This window comes from Acanthopagrus latus, chromosome 12 (genome assembly GCF_904848185.1).
Source record: "Acanthopagrus latus isolate v.2019 chromosome 12, fAcaLat1.1, whole genome shotgun sequence".
NCBI lineage: Eukaryota > Metazoa > Chordata > Actinopteri > Spariformes > Sparidae > Acanthopagrus > Acanthopagrus latus.
The window spans coordinates 1882783-1899600 of NC_051050.1; the positions used below are offsets into that span (position 1 = coordinate 1882783).

General features: G+C 40.9%; 2 protein-coding genes across 3 annotated transcripts; both read left to right on the forward strand.

The window, feature by feature from the left end:
* Positions 1 to 4547: 4547 nt before the first annotated feature.
* Positions 4548 to 7034, forward strand: LOC119030242 (piggyBac transposable element-derived protein 3-like). Its single transcript, XM_037117672.1, has 3 exons — positions 4548 to 4808; positions 5218 to 6680; positions 6752 to 7034. Exons 1-3 carry the CDS (start codon positions 4806 to 4808, stop codon positions 7032 to 7034), a joined length of 1749 nt encoding a protein of 582 aa, XP_036973567.1. The 5' UTR covers positions 4548 to 4805.
* Positions 7035 to 7976: 942 nt separating this feature from the next.
* On the forward strand, positions 7977 to 15387 carry ntmt1 (N-terminal Xaa-Pro-Lys N-methyltransferase 1). 2 transcript variants are annotated; one of them, XM_037118053.1, is made up of 4 exons: positions 7977 to 8001; positions 12678 to 12837; positions 13741 to 13993; positions 14227 to 15387. In XM_037118053.1, exons 2-4 carry the CDS (start codon positions 12679 to 12681, stop codon positions 14481 to 14483), a joined length of 669 nt encoding a protein of 222 aa, XP_036973948.1. In that variant the 5' UTR covers positions 7977 to 8001; position 12678; the 3' UTR covers positions 14484 to 15387. The 2 variants fall into 2 exon arrangements, with proteins under 2 accessions (XP_036973948.1, XP_036973947.1); XM_037118052.1 differs by lacking the exon at positions 7977 to 8001 and adding an exon at positions 10968 to 11102.
* The last annotated feature ends 1431 nt before the right edge of the window (positions 15388 to 16818 follow it).

Consider the following 16818-nt stretch of genomic DNA (forward strand, 5'->3'; position numbering starts at 1 on the left):
CTCTTTAGTAGGTGTTAGGGCCTGACTCACTCCATGGCCTCAGCCCCCTGCTGAGACAACCATTTTCCACTTAGTTGTAAGGTTAACGAAACTTAAAGATGAAACACTAAATACTCTCAGATAACGCATTTAACTAGATAAATGACCTCCTCTCTGTAAACATACGATATGTAACTTCTGCCACCAGGGAGCTCTCTATCAAAACACAAGATGTTTGCAGAGAAACTGACACTGAGCTCTGTTTTTTCAGATGTTTAAGCAGCGTAACTGGCCGAACACAGTGCCTACCTGAGCTGCACGTGTAGAATGATGTATTGTTTTGTTCACGTTACATTTAGTCTCATTCAGCGACATACATATCATGGAAGTAACAGTGGTAATCTACTGAAAAGTACTGTTAACTTGAATCAACTTCAACATATTGTTGGAATCATCTGGGACAACAGAATAACAGTTCGGTGTGTTCAGGCGCGTTGGAAGCTTTCGGAACTGTGCGGACGTTGTTTACTCCGATTCAACATGCAAAGTCTGAGAAGGCTGGCTGTCAGCCGTCTGAGCCATTGGATTCTCTGATTGGTTGTGTGCTAGCTGTATGACCATTCTGATTGGCAATGTGCTAGTGAATCAGCGCGGTGTGTGGGAGGGCGCAATACTGTGTGCGCTTTGCTTTTCTATGCACTCCATTCCGTCATCTCCTGTTTTCATGTTTTGGAGTACCTGCTCTGTTATCAATTGTTACTGTAAATGACGTCTCCTCGATGTGGTCTGATGAGGTTTATGATCTACTGCTTTATGTTTTTCCAGTGTGTTCATGACGATGAACAGAACAGACATAGAAGAAAAAAAAACAACCGAGAGGCAAAACACACATCCTGGTAATGTGAAAAGTCAAACATCTATCATCAGGAGGTTTTACTGAGTTTATAAAACCTGCATATCTACACTACTGTTGGTGTAAAAATGGTAAAAGACAGGGCCGGACATGCTATTGACTCGGTGGCTCGATCAGAGGACTCACTATAAGTCCTGTGTTGAGATGGATTTGCCAACTAACCAGTCAATGCATCTGTCACTCACTTATCCTTGCTAAATAATATATTGCTACACTATTACTTTATGCTTATATATGTATTGTCCTGACATATAGAAGTGGTTGAGAGAATATGATATAACGGTAAGTGAAATCTCAAAATGTCTCATTCTGAAGATGAGTATTGCATTGTTTCTTCCATCTCTTCTCGTGTCCTAAGTGGGAGGATTCAAGTGATGGAAGCAAGGACGCATGAATGACAAGAATCCCAAGAGTGACTGAGAGAAAGACGAAGAGAGAGAAGAGGACCAAATGAAAGAGAGGGAATCACCAGAAAGGAAAATGTGCAGTCCCAAAGCTAGAGAGGAAAACGGGGAGGGGGGTGGATGGAAGGATCAATATCTAATTTCAGTGCTGAGTTCACTGTGGACAGCTTTCCAATAAGACTGGGATAGAACAGCAGAGTTTGAATAGCCATGTATCTGTGTCCATCTCACTGTGCATCGCCCTCTGTCTCTTTGTCTGTCTGCCCCCCTCTGCCTGGCTCCCTCTCTGTGCTTCATGGGTGGACCACACCTCTATCTTTCTCTGTGTCCACTGCTAATGATGTGCAGGCCTGGGCTCATTTCCACACAAAGATATCAGGGCAGCTGCAAAGCCAAGATGTGAAGTCATTCCTGGAGAATGAGAAGCATTTACTGTACTCCTAACTGCTGTTGGTTACAGCAGATGTGGTAACATCACCAGAAGGGGTCTAAAGGCCACCTTTCAAACTGTGTGAGGAATATAAATTCTACTTAGTGTGTGTCAGCTGGTCTGTGCCAATTTTACTGCATTATAATGAACTTAAACTGGTTAGGAACAGTCAAATTTTAACACTAATGCCTCTTTATTGCTTATATAATCAAACTACTCTCACAGTCTGAGGAGAGAAGCTGCTCTGTAGTCTGGTGGTATGACACTGAATGAAACTTAATTTTATTTCACCATATTACAAATAGATGCATTAATTCATTTCTATACACACACATCCTGGACACAATCCGTGTTGGGTAGTGTTACTTTTGAAAGGAGCTTGTTGTATTACAAGATTGTTGCCATTCAAATATAACTCACTGTGTTACAGTCTTACGCACTGGAAAGGTAACATTTTTTGCGTTGCCTTTTGTGCCTCCTTGTGCATGTTTCTGCTTTATATTGTCCAGAGGAAGCATGTTTTCCTTTGAGTTGACTCTACTGGCATTGAAAATTATATTATTTTTATAGTATTTTTCGACACATAATCTGCAGACGCAATAGCTTCATCTTCGTTGTTAACAAAAAACATAAAATCAGTCACATACTGCGGGTAAGATCATTAAGCCCCCAAATTTTTTCATTTGCAATGAAAAAGATTGAATTATTTGAGTAAACATTTCTTGAATTTCAAAATGAATGTGTTTTGTTCCTTGCTGCAACAAAAAAGTGATGTGAGTAACATATTCATAAAACTATGTTGCCTCTTTCTTTCAATAGCTTTCAAAACAAATGCACATGAGCGCAAGCCAAATGAAACAGAGACTTAGGGCGGTGCTTGTACTGCTTTAGTCCACAGGGGCCGCCATGATCGAGAAAAATGACTGAATATGTTGATTTTTGAAAGAATAGTAAGAATCTGGTGCAGAGGCTGAGATCATGCAAGAGATGTATGCAAGCTACAAAAATGATTGATCCTCCATATTTTATGATGAAACCAGACAGTGTAATGTCATTAGACATACAACAGTTTTTATAAAGTGAGTATCACTCTCACCAGTTCAGTGAGCTTTTACTTGTCTGTCTGTGAAGTGGCCTACAGGATGGTTCATTATTTGTGTTGAGGTTCTGTCCAAATATATGTGTTTTTCAGTTGTGTGCTGATAAAAGTGAAAGACTCATAGGGCTAATGAATAAACCACACTGGGTGTATTCTGACTCAATGCTACACACATCCTGCTCGTCCTGCTGCCCCAAATACTCACTAGAGCACCAAATGTGGATTAATTCACTGCTGTAAATAGTCCACAACAAAAGCACTGTTTCCTTCTGAAACAAAAATACAGTATCTTTGTGAGCCATTTTTAAAGATATTTGATATAAGGAATACTATAGAGTAACCTGCCTGGTAACCGCAATATAACAATAAATAGTCTGTACACAGAGACAACAATGCCCGGATCAACCCACTGAATTAGCTCGCCAAGCCAATGAGATGTGGAAAAAATGAAAAAAGATTTTCCACTCTTTCACAGGGGGCAGTGGGTTTTTTGTTGTTGTTTTTTTTTTAAATTATATCAGAAGTGAGGTAATGGCAAGGTCAATTTCTTTTTGCTGTCTCAAACCACAGTAGTGAGTGCAGGGTGGCAGTGTTGAGGGGCAGCTTACTTCCCTCAAATATATCTGAGAAAACGCACCAATGCAAGTGTGCAGAAGCCCAGACTGTGGAGCTCTGGTTGTCTCCCTCCAATTCTCTTCCCTCCATGAAGCCTGTTTCTCACATCTCACAACAATGTTTTTAATCTTCTATTTCTAACTTTTTGTCTCATTTGATCTATGTGCTGTCAACATTACTTTACTTGGTATTGTTCTCTTGTTATCGGAAGGTTGCTGGTTCCATTCCCCTGGTCTGCATGTCAAAGTGTCCTTGGGCAAGATACTGAACCGCAAAACGCAATGATTGGCCAGAAAAGCAACACATTCTCATACCTAAAGACTGAAGAGGTCGACCACCAGTGAACCCAAAAACAACATCTAACTCTGTCAACAGAACAACATGACTGTTGCATGGACCAGCAACAGGTGTACTGGATCTTTGTCATACGTTGCAGTTTGGTTAGGTCTAGGGAAACATTATCGTTTGGCTTAAAATACTAGATTACATATGCAACCTAAGTTATGTAATGTATTTGACGTAACTTCCTAATGCTGCTACGTTAAAATACCTCCGTGCTTACTATTGATTTCATTGAATACAAGCAGTCTTTTGGGTGAAAGTCTTGTGTTGTTTGAGCCAACCTTCTGCCCCTACACAGACTTTGTCGCTCTTTATAATACTTCACCTGACTTCCCCCTGTGCCGCTGTAATATAACCACAGCCACTAGAGCTCAATGCCCATAAGCTGCTCTCACAGTTGATCAATTCCGTGTTTTTACTGATGGAGACAATCTGCAAAAAACATCTGTTGTTAAAAAAAAAGTCAAATTCTCAGGCCTTTTTTACAGCTGCCATTGACATGGGTGACATGACATGACTCACAAATAGACAGTTCCAAGTACACCTGTTAATATCCCCAAGATGAACTGAGGAATCATCACTCACTCAGATTGCTGTCAAAGGTGATGTGACCACATTCTTTTAGCAGTTTAGTGTACAAATGTTTTCCGGGCTAAACTGTAGAACTGCCTACTCAACTCAAGAAATGGCCACAACAACAGCAGAATGAACTCTCGTACACACAAAACTTGCTGTCTGACTGTGTGTGGTTAACCCTTTATTGGGCGAGTGACTATTTTTGGTAATTTCCGCACACTTTGCAAATGGCCACCCTCCTGTACGTCAGTTAGATCAAGAACCATGTGGTCTTTACTCAGCCAATCAGAAGAGATCACCCTACATCACAGATCACATGACTGTGGCGTTCGACCAATCAGCAGAGACCTGGAGTCCATCTAACTTTCTCTTTCCACTGATGGCGCTAAAAGACGCTAAAGAGACCGAGCTGCCCGTAAATTTCTGTACTAAACTTCGAAACTAGCCATGGTAAGTTGATGAATTTCACACATTTTATAGTTAAATAGTTGTGCTTAGTAATGACATATGTGTTTTTTGTGGAGGACTTGTGGAAATTTGTAAAATTACAGCTTGAAAAATGCAGGCACCATATTTGATCATATGCCCGGTTCACCTAAAAGAGGGATTTCATTAGGTGTGTCCATTTTTGGACATATGCCCGATGCATCTAACATTGCATGCTTATAGCATTTTCTTGATTAAAAAAAACAATACAACTAAAAACATTATGTTTAAATGTTGCCAAAGGTTTTTATAATACTATATAGTAATTCAGGGATAATTTTAACCGATTTCTAGAAATATTAAAGCTATAAATAGTGAAAAATTGTGATTTTTGTCAGTTTGTGACCTTTTAACAACTGTTATATTTTTTTAGGCAATGTCTGCCCGCATGTTTTATGCCAAGAAGCAGAATACTGTCGTGCCCACCCACCCTGCCATCAGTGATGATGATGAGGAGGATGATGATGATGTGGCAGACCCTGATTTTGTCCCACCCACCCACAACCAGGACATTCCATGTAGTGATACTGACCCCTCTGCCAGGAGGAAATGGATCCAGCCTGTGGTGGAAGTGCTCCAAGAAAATGACAGTGAGGACAGTGAGTACAGTGAGGATGACAATGATGATGATGATGACGATGATGATGATAATGTGCAGCCAGCAGTACAAGCCCAGAGGCCAAGGCCTGGCAAGTCAGCACCCAGGCCAACCACTTGGCATAAAGTTGACCTGAACAACACAGCCCTTCCTGAATACCAGCACGCTGCCCCAGACTACATTGACATGCCTTTTCAGTACTTTATTAGGTACTTTGATGCCCAAATAATCAGTCACATAACATATCAGACAAACTTGTATGCTGCTCAAAAGGACATCAACACCACTTTCTCCACCAATGAGAATGAAATAATGACCTTTCTGGCCATCCTCATCTATATGGGTGTTGTTCAGCTCCCCTCTGTTGAAGATTACTGGGCCATGGAAACCACGGTCCCTCAAGTTGCCGACCTGATGTCATCAAAGAGGTTCAGGCTGCTGAAAAGGGTTATCCACTTCAATGACAACACTCAGATCCCTGGCACCAGCGACCGTTTCTTCAAAGTCCGGCCCCTGTTCAGCTATCTCAATAATGCCTTCAGGCGTGAGCCACAGACCCCCAAACAGTCTGTAGATGAGGTTATGGTTGCCTACAAAGGGAAGACAGCTGGCAACCTAAGGCAATATATCAAAAGCAAGCCAGACAAGTGGGGTTTTAAGTTGTTCGCGAGGGCTTCTGAGGACGGCTTCATCCATGACATGGTGCTCTACCAGGGCAAAACTACCCTGGAGGCCCATGATGTACCCCAGACGCCTGAACAAAAAGTGCTGGGTGCCACCAGTCAGATTGTTGCTGTCCTGGCAAGTACCATGTCCTCCCCCACCACCACAGCCATCTTTGCTGACAACTTTTTTACCAGCATGGAGCTAGTGCGGTACCTCAGAGATCAGAATTGCAGGTACACAGGGACAGCAAGGGACAATAGAATAAAAAATCCTCCACTCAAGTCCATCAAGGAGATGGAGAAGAAGGCTGTACCCCGTGGCACTTATGACTATGCTACCAGTGATGATGGGATACTGGCCGTCAGATGGAAGGACAACAGAACGGTCACTCTGCTGTCAACAGACATGGGGGTGGAGCCGATGTCCTCAGTCATTAGGTACTGCAGTGAGACCAAGATGAAGGAGCCTGTGAGCTGTCCAGCCGTCATCAAGAGCTATAACGCCAACATGGGGGGCATTGATAAAAGTGACATGTTGGTACACCTCTACCGCACCCCCATGAAGTCCAAGAGGTGGTACAGTACTTGCGTCTGTTCGCATATGCCGTGGATGTCAGTATCACAAATGCCTGGGTTGTGTACAGACGGGATAGTATGGCCCTTGGAGTGAAAGACCAGTCTCTGAAAGATTTCAGAATCCAGGTGTTCAGGGGTGCCAGCGGCCAGACATCTGCCAAATCAAGCTCCAGAAGAAGCTCATCCTCATCTGTTGAAAGCCTGAGCATGTATGTCGCTGTACCTGAGCCTGTGCGGGGACACCGCAGCCACACACCAAATGAGGCTGTGCGCTTTGACCTGTCCCTCTTCCATGCCCCTGTACATGACGCCAGACCTGCAAGTACTGCAGCCGGAAAGGCAACATTGTGAGGTCAAATGTGGTATGCAGGGTCTGCAAGGTCCACCTTTGCATGAACAGTGAGCGCAACTGCTTCATTAGATACCATGAATAAGAAACATGAATGTTGAAAGTTGTACTGTGTATGTTATATAGTTTCTAAAGTTATGATTAATGTTATACTGTTATACAGTACATAAAGATTTACTGTGCATGTGATACTGTATGTTATACAGTATATAAAGTTGTACTGTGTGTTATACTGTTATACAGTACATAAAGATGTACTGTGTATGTGATACTGTATGTTATACAGTATATAAAGTTGTACTGTGTGTTATACTGTTATACAGTACATAAAGTTGTATTCCTGTATGTTCCTTTCACCTTAGAGGTGTTTTTGTTGTATATGTAACATATACACTTAATGGATTTTTTTTTTTACTACTGAAGGGCAAGGAACCAAATATGGTAACTTCGTTTACTTTGTTTTTCTGCAAGACAATGGAATTTTTTGAAAATGTTGAAAACAGAAATAAACTCTGGTTATGGCACAGACACATAGTCTATAGTTGATTTTTTGAATTTCATAGTATTTCAATGAGTGCCCTATAAAGGGTTGCAAAGCAAATAACAGCTTGTTTTCACTTACATCCAACATGACATTTTCCTGCCTGATAATCCTGATAGTCCATGATCAGAACAGCTCACACTGCATCACCACATTCAGACTAAGACTACTCACCAAAACAGGACTGTATTAAAATCCTCCATTGATTAAGTGTGCAGTTCAACCCAGATTAGGTTGGAGTCAATCGCGAGATAACATTTACCATTTATAAAACATCAGTATTGTTGCTATGGTTACCATAGCCCATGTGTTCACACTGGAAAAGTGAAAAACAAAGTGTGTTCAAAGATGTCAATATGCATACTCATTCCACTTCAATTCTGAGTGTGCTGTCCCCCAGCACAGAGAGGAAAAAATCAACATCAACCGTGAGTAATGGTGAAGCAGCTCCAAGAGCAGCACACAAAACTGACAAACTAAGAAGTGCTCTTGCTTTGGAAAGCTGTTACATATCAGAACAGTGCAGGAGGTGAGTTGCTCGCTTGTGCACTAACTGCACAAAAAACACTATAACGATTTCCATGGGAAATATATTGAATGTTAGTAGTATGTAGAGAAGGATTGTTTCTGTATTAAACTTCCTCTTCCTCCTGACGAGAATCTTCCTTCCTCCTGCTTTCATTCACTGTATCGGTATCATCGACCCACCAGGACAGACAAACATGTTAGTATGGTCACATATCCTCTAACAGTTTTCACATGTCTGATACCTCCTTCTCTATGAGCAGCATACTGTGTGTTCAGCATAGAATGAGCAAATCCTCAACACCAGATCCTCTAGCTAAACTGAGTTACTACTGACACCAGCCAGAGAAGCTTTTTGTACTAGAGCTCCCCTCACTGGTGGAGGGGAGGGACAACAGCTCAGCCTTGGGGCACTGCATGTTCCTTATGGGTTAATGTAAGATAGGAAAAACAAAGGACACAATAATGTCTGTTGCTGAGTTCTTAAGCTCAAAAAGGGTTATACAACTTGAATGAACCGGACTGAATATAATTAAAATTCAAACTGAATATTGTTAGGAGCAGCCTTGTCAATTCCCAAGTAAGTTTCGACAAAGTGCTTGTTCGATCATCTCACGGGATCTGAAACCTCTTTCCTGAAGCTGGATTATGGACCGACTGATATGATAATTTTTCTAACTTTCTGAAACAATCTTGCATTTGCGCGACCAGTCTCACTGAGATTTCTCAAACCCTCGGTGGTTAAACCAGAAAAGACACTGTGGCAAACAGTAATTCGCCACAAACTGGTTTAGAAAATACACAATCAGCTACAGAGCGTAACTGTAGGAGGGTCCTCAGCCAAGACACGTGTCTCAGTCATCATGGAAACACTGTGATGGTATAATGTGAAGTGTAATTCTACATCATGGGGTTGTACAATGAAATGAGAGCTTTCCCTTTATGTTACACAAGGAAAGTATTTTCAATGTTGATGATGAGTTCCGGAGTGTCAGTCTGAGGAGTGAAGCTGCTCTGTAGTCTAGTGGTACAGCAGCAGATATTTCTGTATGTGTTGTCTGATGGCAGCAGGGTGAACACACTGTGGCTGGGTGGGTGATGTCTCTTTGGGCTCTGTGCAGACATCCCACTTCACTGATGTCACTGATGTGCTGTAGATGGTATCAGTGATGTTCTGGGCTTTAATCAGCTGCTGTAGAGCCTCTCTGTCCTGGGCCGTGATGAACAATGCCAGTTTGTGATGTTTCCAGGCAGGATGAAAACTGTGTCTATAGTTGGTCAGCATCTGTTTTGTAAAAATCTTTTTTATTGCACATGTGCATGTGTCGTGCATACAGGAGTGGGGCCTTTTACCTGATATTTTCTAAATTTCAGATGACATTAAATGTTCTTTTGGAGACTTCAAGGATTTAGTCTTATGTTAATTGATACACTAAGACTAATAAATTAAGAATACAGGAGAATAACGTATTATTTGCTGAAAGCACAGGTACAGAAATCATGATGGTGATTGTCATGTCAGATATTAGCAGGGCACAGTTTCACAGTGCAAACACTTAAGCAGAGCAAGGCTGACAACTGACAGACAGACGTTTCACAAACCGAGTTAGGATCATTGAGGCTGTATACTGTACTGCCCTCCTGTGGTTTATATGATACACTGCAGCTCTCCACCGAGACAGACCAGCATGTCACTTAAGTGTGCAGAAATGATAGGGGAGTTTAAGAAAGTATTCGTACTGTATGTACTCCAGAGCATTTTAAAGTTCATCCAGCTCAGACACACACTGACAGCTGCTCTGAGTGGTGATGCCGAAAACCGGTGGTAAAATGCGAACTGTTATATTATATAATATATATATATATATATATATATATATATATATATATATATATATATATATATATATATATATATATATATATATATATATATATATATTATATATATAAGTTATATTTTCAGTCACTGTTTCCCACCTGTGGGTATTTTTGAAGCCTCACCACCGTTTTGACTGCATTTCCTTCTCATAAAATGTCATTGTTTACATCCATGTTAGCTTGCTAGCAGTCTTCTTCATCACTGGCCTGGTTTGGGATAGGTAGAGTAACCTGAAATCGCTGGCAGGATTTAAATCATCTGCACAGTCTTAGATCTATGTCCTCATTGTAATGGTTCCAGTGGAAAAAAGCTTTGCTCCAAAGTAATACGAGTGGTCTAAAACAGCACAGGGTTCTTGGCTGAAGCCAGCTGTATACTAGAGTTTGTCTGTGGACACTCTCTGTAAAAACTTTGCAAATTATTAAAACAAAGTGAGTCATTCTGTGTTGATGGGCTAGTAAACATGTGAGAAATGTAAAAGTTGCTAATAAAGTAGTTGCAGTGGTCAGAAACTCACATGTAGCTAGACAAATGTCATGTCATGTCATGTCATTGTCCGTAACCCCTTATCCCTCTCCATGGGGTCACGGGTGTTGCTGCTGGAGCTAAACCCAGCTTGCTAGACAAATGTTTAAATTTAAAGGGCCATGACATTGTTCTGTAGGTTTATCTCATGTAGGACTAAACTTGGTTGACTGATGGATTGATGGATTGATGGATTGATGGATTGATTGATTGATTGATTGATTGATTGATTGATAATACAATAATAAGAATATTCACCGCTTTGCATATTTAATTCTACTTTTTTACTGCATATATTGACATTAATAACATTTACCTTTATATATTAGAAGGTCTGCATGAGTCCTATGATTAATAAAGTCCTTATCTTATCTTATCTTATCTTATCTTATGTATTCTTACTGTACATGTCATTAATGTGATGAGTGCGCTCAGGCGCTGGGGGCGCTGTTGTCACTTCTCCTCCCGGCAGCCAAATAAGGAAATGACGTAGTGCATGTGCAGAGATGGTCCCAAATAGAAAAGTGAAACGGTGACACCGGGAGAGGGTTGCTGAAGGCAGAAGTGGGTGAGGGGCCTGAGCTGACTCAAGACCAGGTTAGTGATATTATACAAAATCACTTTTATCAGTTTACAGACACCAGCTTTAGTTACGAGGTAACGGTGGCTAACTAGCTGGTTAGCTCAAACTACAACATGCAGCGTAGCACGTGAAGGGCCTCCTCAGCTCTCCTACAGCTGACATGATCTAGTCCGGTCAGTTAAATGTGTCGCCTCCACGTTCGAGCTTTACAACCGTACCAAACAAGTTGTTGGTGTTTGAAAGCACACAGAGGCTATTAGCCGACTATTAGCCTGTGTGTGACTTATTTCATGAAAACTTTATGTTGTTTGAGGTGTCCCACACTTCCTACTTGAATTTATTGACTGCATTCAGGTACCAGGGATTGAATATGAGCTGTGGTCATTCTTAGTAGAATTAGTTTGGCAGTTTAGTTGAGCCAGTGACAGTGAGCCCCCTGCCCAGTTACAAGATGGGTGGTGACAGCTGACAGAGAGAGAGAGATTATGCACTGTCAAAGGTGGTATGTGTATATGTTTTTGTATATGTTGCTGTGTGTGTATATTTATATATTATTATATTATGTGTGTGTGTGTGTGTGTGTGTATATATATATATATATATATATATATATATATATATATATATATATATATATATATATATATATATATATATATATATATCAAGCACTGCACTTTAATTTGAAGTGGAAAAAAAATCGAGTTCTCCATTAAGAACTGATAAACAGGGACTTAAGTCTAGTGTTGATAGAGCCTTTGCTTCACTTTATGTTGTAGGTATGTAATGTGGTAGGTTGTAAAAATAGATAAAGATAAATTCTTTTGTATGCGCTAATTTAAGGATCAGAGCTTTAAGAGACATTTTTACTTTTAATTTTTTTTAACCTGACTATACACAACATAATTGATTTTCCTAATGATCAACATATATATTATGGTTTATAAAATACAATTATTTATTGTCAAAATGAATAGATGATAAACATTCAGCAGAACCTACCAACCAAATGGCTTTATGTTAAACACTGAATAGATAGAACGATAAATATGTACAAAATATGTTTTGTTTCAAACGTGTCTCAAACAATTTAGAGGTAGTATACTGAACTGATGATTGATTAAAGAAAATAAAATAAAAAGTTAAATGTTGAGGATGATTATGCTACTGTATTCTGTGAATATTGCACATTCTTGAGCCTGCAGATAGTTGTTCAGTTCAGCTTCATCAGCCTCCTGTTCTGTAAGACCTGATGTGGTTCGGATGTGCGACCAGACCACATATCATCTCTGAGCTGCTGCTCCACATTTACCCTCCACTCTGCGTACAGCTGAGGGACTGATGTTTGGCAGAGTGTAATTCGCAGCGCAGAGGAGTATAGTTCAAAATAGTCTGAAAAACATCCTGGCTTAATACTGCAAAATGCAACTGGATGCATTGGGTTATCCTTTGACATACTAAATCTTCTGGCACACTAAATAGTATGGTAAGAGAGGTATTGGAACACAGGGTCTGTCGTGGAGAAGCTGAGAGCAGTGAACAGTAGTTTGTGTGTATTTTCCTTCCATGTTGTCTGTGAACTATGACAGGATGGGTGACATAGCGGAAAATGAGACGACCTTCTACTCCAATGCAGAGGACTACTGGAAGGAGGTTCCCCCCACAGTGGATGGCATGCTAGGAGGCTACGGCAGCATCTCCAGCATTGATATCAATGGATCAAAGGCGTTCCTGCAGAAGTTCCTCGGTGTAAGAAACCCTCTGTTGTCTGTTGTCAGACAACAATAACACATTTGCTTTACCTGTTTGAATAAAAATAATGGCCACATTTAGATATACACTGTATTTGTATCAGGTCATTGTTAGTCAACTTCTACTTTAAAGGGATATTCCGGTGTAAGTTTAATCCATGGTCTAACACACCTTGACACCGAGTAGGACCCCCCCCCCCCCCAAAGGGGGATATGACTTGTTAATTGTTGGTATTCATTTGAGAATTGTGTGTCTTTTCTGAACTGAAACATGTAAATGAAATACAGTTTAATTTACTTTAGAGTGCAAAAACACCCTTATGTCACTGAAAAATGCTCAAAATAGACATAAGTGACTTTGGACCAAAAATTAATAAACAATTTAAACCATGTTTGCCATAATGTTTATCCAATATTAAACATAACTTTGTAGGAAACTTGACTTGGGACAAAACGTTGGAATTACTGGTCCTGACTTGGGATTTGTTGGTCTTGTCTTGGGACACGACTTGAGAATTGTTGGTCCTGACTTGGGAATGGTTAGTCTTGACTTGGGAGTTAACTTGGGAATTGTTAGTCATGACTTGGGAGTTTATGGTCTTGACTTGGGGCATGACTTAGGGCTTGTTTTTCTTGACTTGGGACATGGGACACGCAATACGTGTGATTTGTCCCACTTGTGATGTGAAAGACATGGTGTAGCTGTATTGCTCAGTATTCGCAAATAAGACATTTTGATTGAATGTCGGACCAAAGTTCAGAAAGTTATTAATCAGTAAATATATTCTTACACTTATATTATTCACTGGTCTCCTTGCTGATTCCAAGCATTCTCTGACAGCAGCAGACTGTGTCACAGCATTTAAACACCAGTGGCCTCTCTGTGTTTTTTCTGTTGAAGGAAGGAGAGGGGAAGACGGGCACAAGCTGTGCTCTGGACTGTGGAGCAGGCATCGGGAGGATCACCAAACGTTTGCTGCTGCCTCTGTTCAACACCGTGGACCTGGTGGATGTGACACAGGAGTTCCTGGATAAAGCCAAGACATACCTGGGAGAGGAGAGCAAGAGAGTGGGCAACTACATCTGCAGCGGTTTGCAGGAATTTGTACCAGAGAGTGGCCGCTATGATGTCATCTGGATCCAGTGGGTCATTGGTAAGTCTGCCTTGGTGCGTACCATCATTGAGTATGGTGTCAGTCATACTTAAACGATCTGCAGGAATTTCTTAACTGGTCCTGAAACACCCAGTTTAATCCTGATGTCAGAGCCCTGCTGTTTCAGCAGATGCACGTGTTCTTTCTTCAGTCTATGCTGTGTGGACACAGATACAACTCGAAGTGTGGTGAGTTTTATATTGACCGTCCTTCCTACTCTTCTTTCCCCTCAGGTCACCTGACAGACAACCACCTTGTGGAGTTTCTGCGGCGCTGCAAAAAAGCTCTGCGGCCCAACGGCCTTATTGTGATAAAGGACAATGTGTCATATGAGGGTGTGGTCCCGGATGAAGTGGACAGCAGTGTCTGCCGCGACCTGGAGATTCTTCACAGTCTGGCAGGCCAAGCAGGCCTTCGCATCGTCCAAGAGGAGCAGCAAATGAATTTCCCGAAAGAGATCTACCAAGTCCACACACTGGCTCTCAGATAGAGGACTGTTGCCTTGTATGCAAACAAAATGTTTCTAATGTGGAAATTGTGTTTTTTCTAGTCAGCAATCCAGTTAGAATCTTTTGGGAAATGATCTGCATTTAGATGTGTTTGTGGAATGTGTGTTGCTGGATCTTTGCTAGTCCACCAGGCCATTATTCCTCCATCTCATGAACTTTTGCCCCGTCTCTGTTCACCATGGACAGATTCCAGCATGTTAATTGTGTCAGTGTGATCTCCAGTGAGAATGCAGGTCAAAGTTCGCTTCAGTTGAACTCCAGCTGTGTGGGCCCATACAAGCTCTGCTGCATCGTGTGTCTAAATGAAGTCAATCATGTCATCTCCACCGTTCAGTCCTACAGGCTGTCATCACTTTGCTCATCATTTATTTATTATCCACTTTAAGCATCACATCCTTTATCTGAGCTGAGTGTGGGGCAGTTTCACTGCCTTTGTGTCAACTTTCTTTCAGCTGCGTCCATTAGAAGTGTTTCAGGTGTGAAGCATTTTTAAGCTTCCAGCGTTGTCAAGAGTTGTTTAGATTCCATGTTTTACAGCTTCTTGTAAATATTTTTGCAGCTCATTTCTGAACAATATTGTGGTTATATTTGACTGGTTTTAATGAACTTAGGTTTTTTGGGCCCCCATCCCAATCCCAGTCTTTTAATATTGAAGATGTGATTAAATATATCTGATACATTGTAGTAACAGCTGAAGCCTGCGTCATTGAACCCTTCTTGTTTTTGATCTTATACTGAAGTCCTGGTAGCTACAGACGAGACTTGTCACTCCTACAGAAACACACAGAAGTGTTACACTGCTGCTTTTACAAAATAAACCACCAATGCCCAAATATTCAAACCCTGAACCTGGCATGTTCTGCCATTCCTTTTATTTGTGTTTTTTTCTGTTAACTTTGACCCCAAGAACCAATAATTGGAGGGTCTGCTCTGCCAGAAATATTGCGAAAAAAAATGTGGCCATTTTATATTTTTTATCAGAAAAATGTGAACAAAGATTTTCCCTCGACTCCTCAGTGGGTTGGTTAGGTTGTCAGTAAATGGATTCCAGATACACAGAACACGTGCTGACAGCATCCACTGAAAACATAAATCTTAAAACACATTTCTACATGATTTTGCATCAATTTAATGCAAAAAAAAAAGGCGTTTTCTCACGTTTTTTGTTATGTTAACCGTTGCTCAATCATCTGAAGAGCAATAACCCACATAATTACAATTTGGCTTATTTTAACAAAATCAACAGCTACCAACAGCCATAGTTCATACAAACTTAACAGACGTGTTGTCACAGGTTAGATTATCAAAATGTTAAAAAATAACAGGTTAAATCGCTGACGAGCTATATTAGCATTAATGACTGCAGTTAGTTATAATTTCTTCAATAATGGAACAAAGATGAGCATCTGAGGGGATCAAGAAGTGTGTATGCCTAATGCCAGTTTTAAAATATGAAGTTATATGCCGTATACCTGCACCACTGGTTAAAGTTATGTCACAATTCACCGTTTTGAAACCAAAATAGGTGACCTAACCCTAACCCTAACCAGAATAATTTGAGACACAATAATTTTTGAATAATGCAGTTGCATTTATTGAAAGCACAATGTAAGCAGTGCTCATTATAACTGTGCAATAATGAATAATGTGCTATTAAAATCTTTAAAGATTTAGACATCCCCCCCCCCCCAAACTATGAAATGGGATTTTCGCCCCTGCATATATGCAATGTATAATACAGTCCGAGAGCATAGTTCCTAATAAGCAATCACATAATATTGACTTGTATTTTAATATAGACTCTAATTATCATACCGGGGAATACTAATGAACCCCAACCTAAATCTAAGGTGAATTTTGAGGCATTTGGCTGCGTCATCATCCAGCGCCTTTCTTTTTTTCTCTCTCTTCCTCTCGGCACCGCCTTTTCTCTCTTTTTTTCTTTTTTTACCCGGGTTGGGGTCCATCATCTAATTGTCGAAGCCTCGAGACGCAGGCCAGCAGGCCAGTCATAGGCCGGCACTTCAGGAATACTCCCAGTTCTCCTTATGGCCAGTCCGGGACTGAGCTGTGTCACTCTCTGCAATCTCTGTAGCTTCCTCCTCCTTCTCCTCCTCTCTTTCATTCTGGCTCCCTTCTGATGGACCATGGTCCCCTGAGACCATCTACCTTTCCGGGCTCCTGTTGCCTTGAAATACTGAGTGATCTGGATCACCACACCCTGGGCTCCACTGGATCACTGCTCCCCCTGTTAACCCCTAACCCATCTCTAGCTCAAGATAGAGATAGAGATGGAGGAAAAAGACTTGTCAAGTC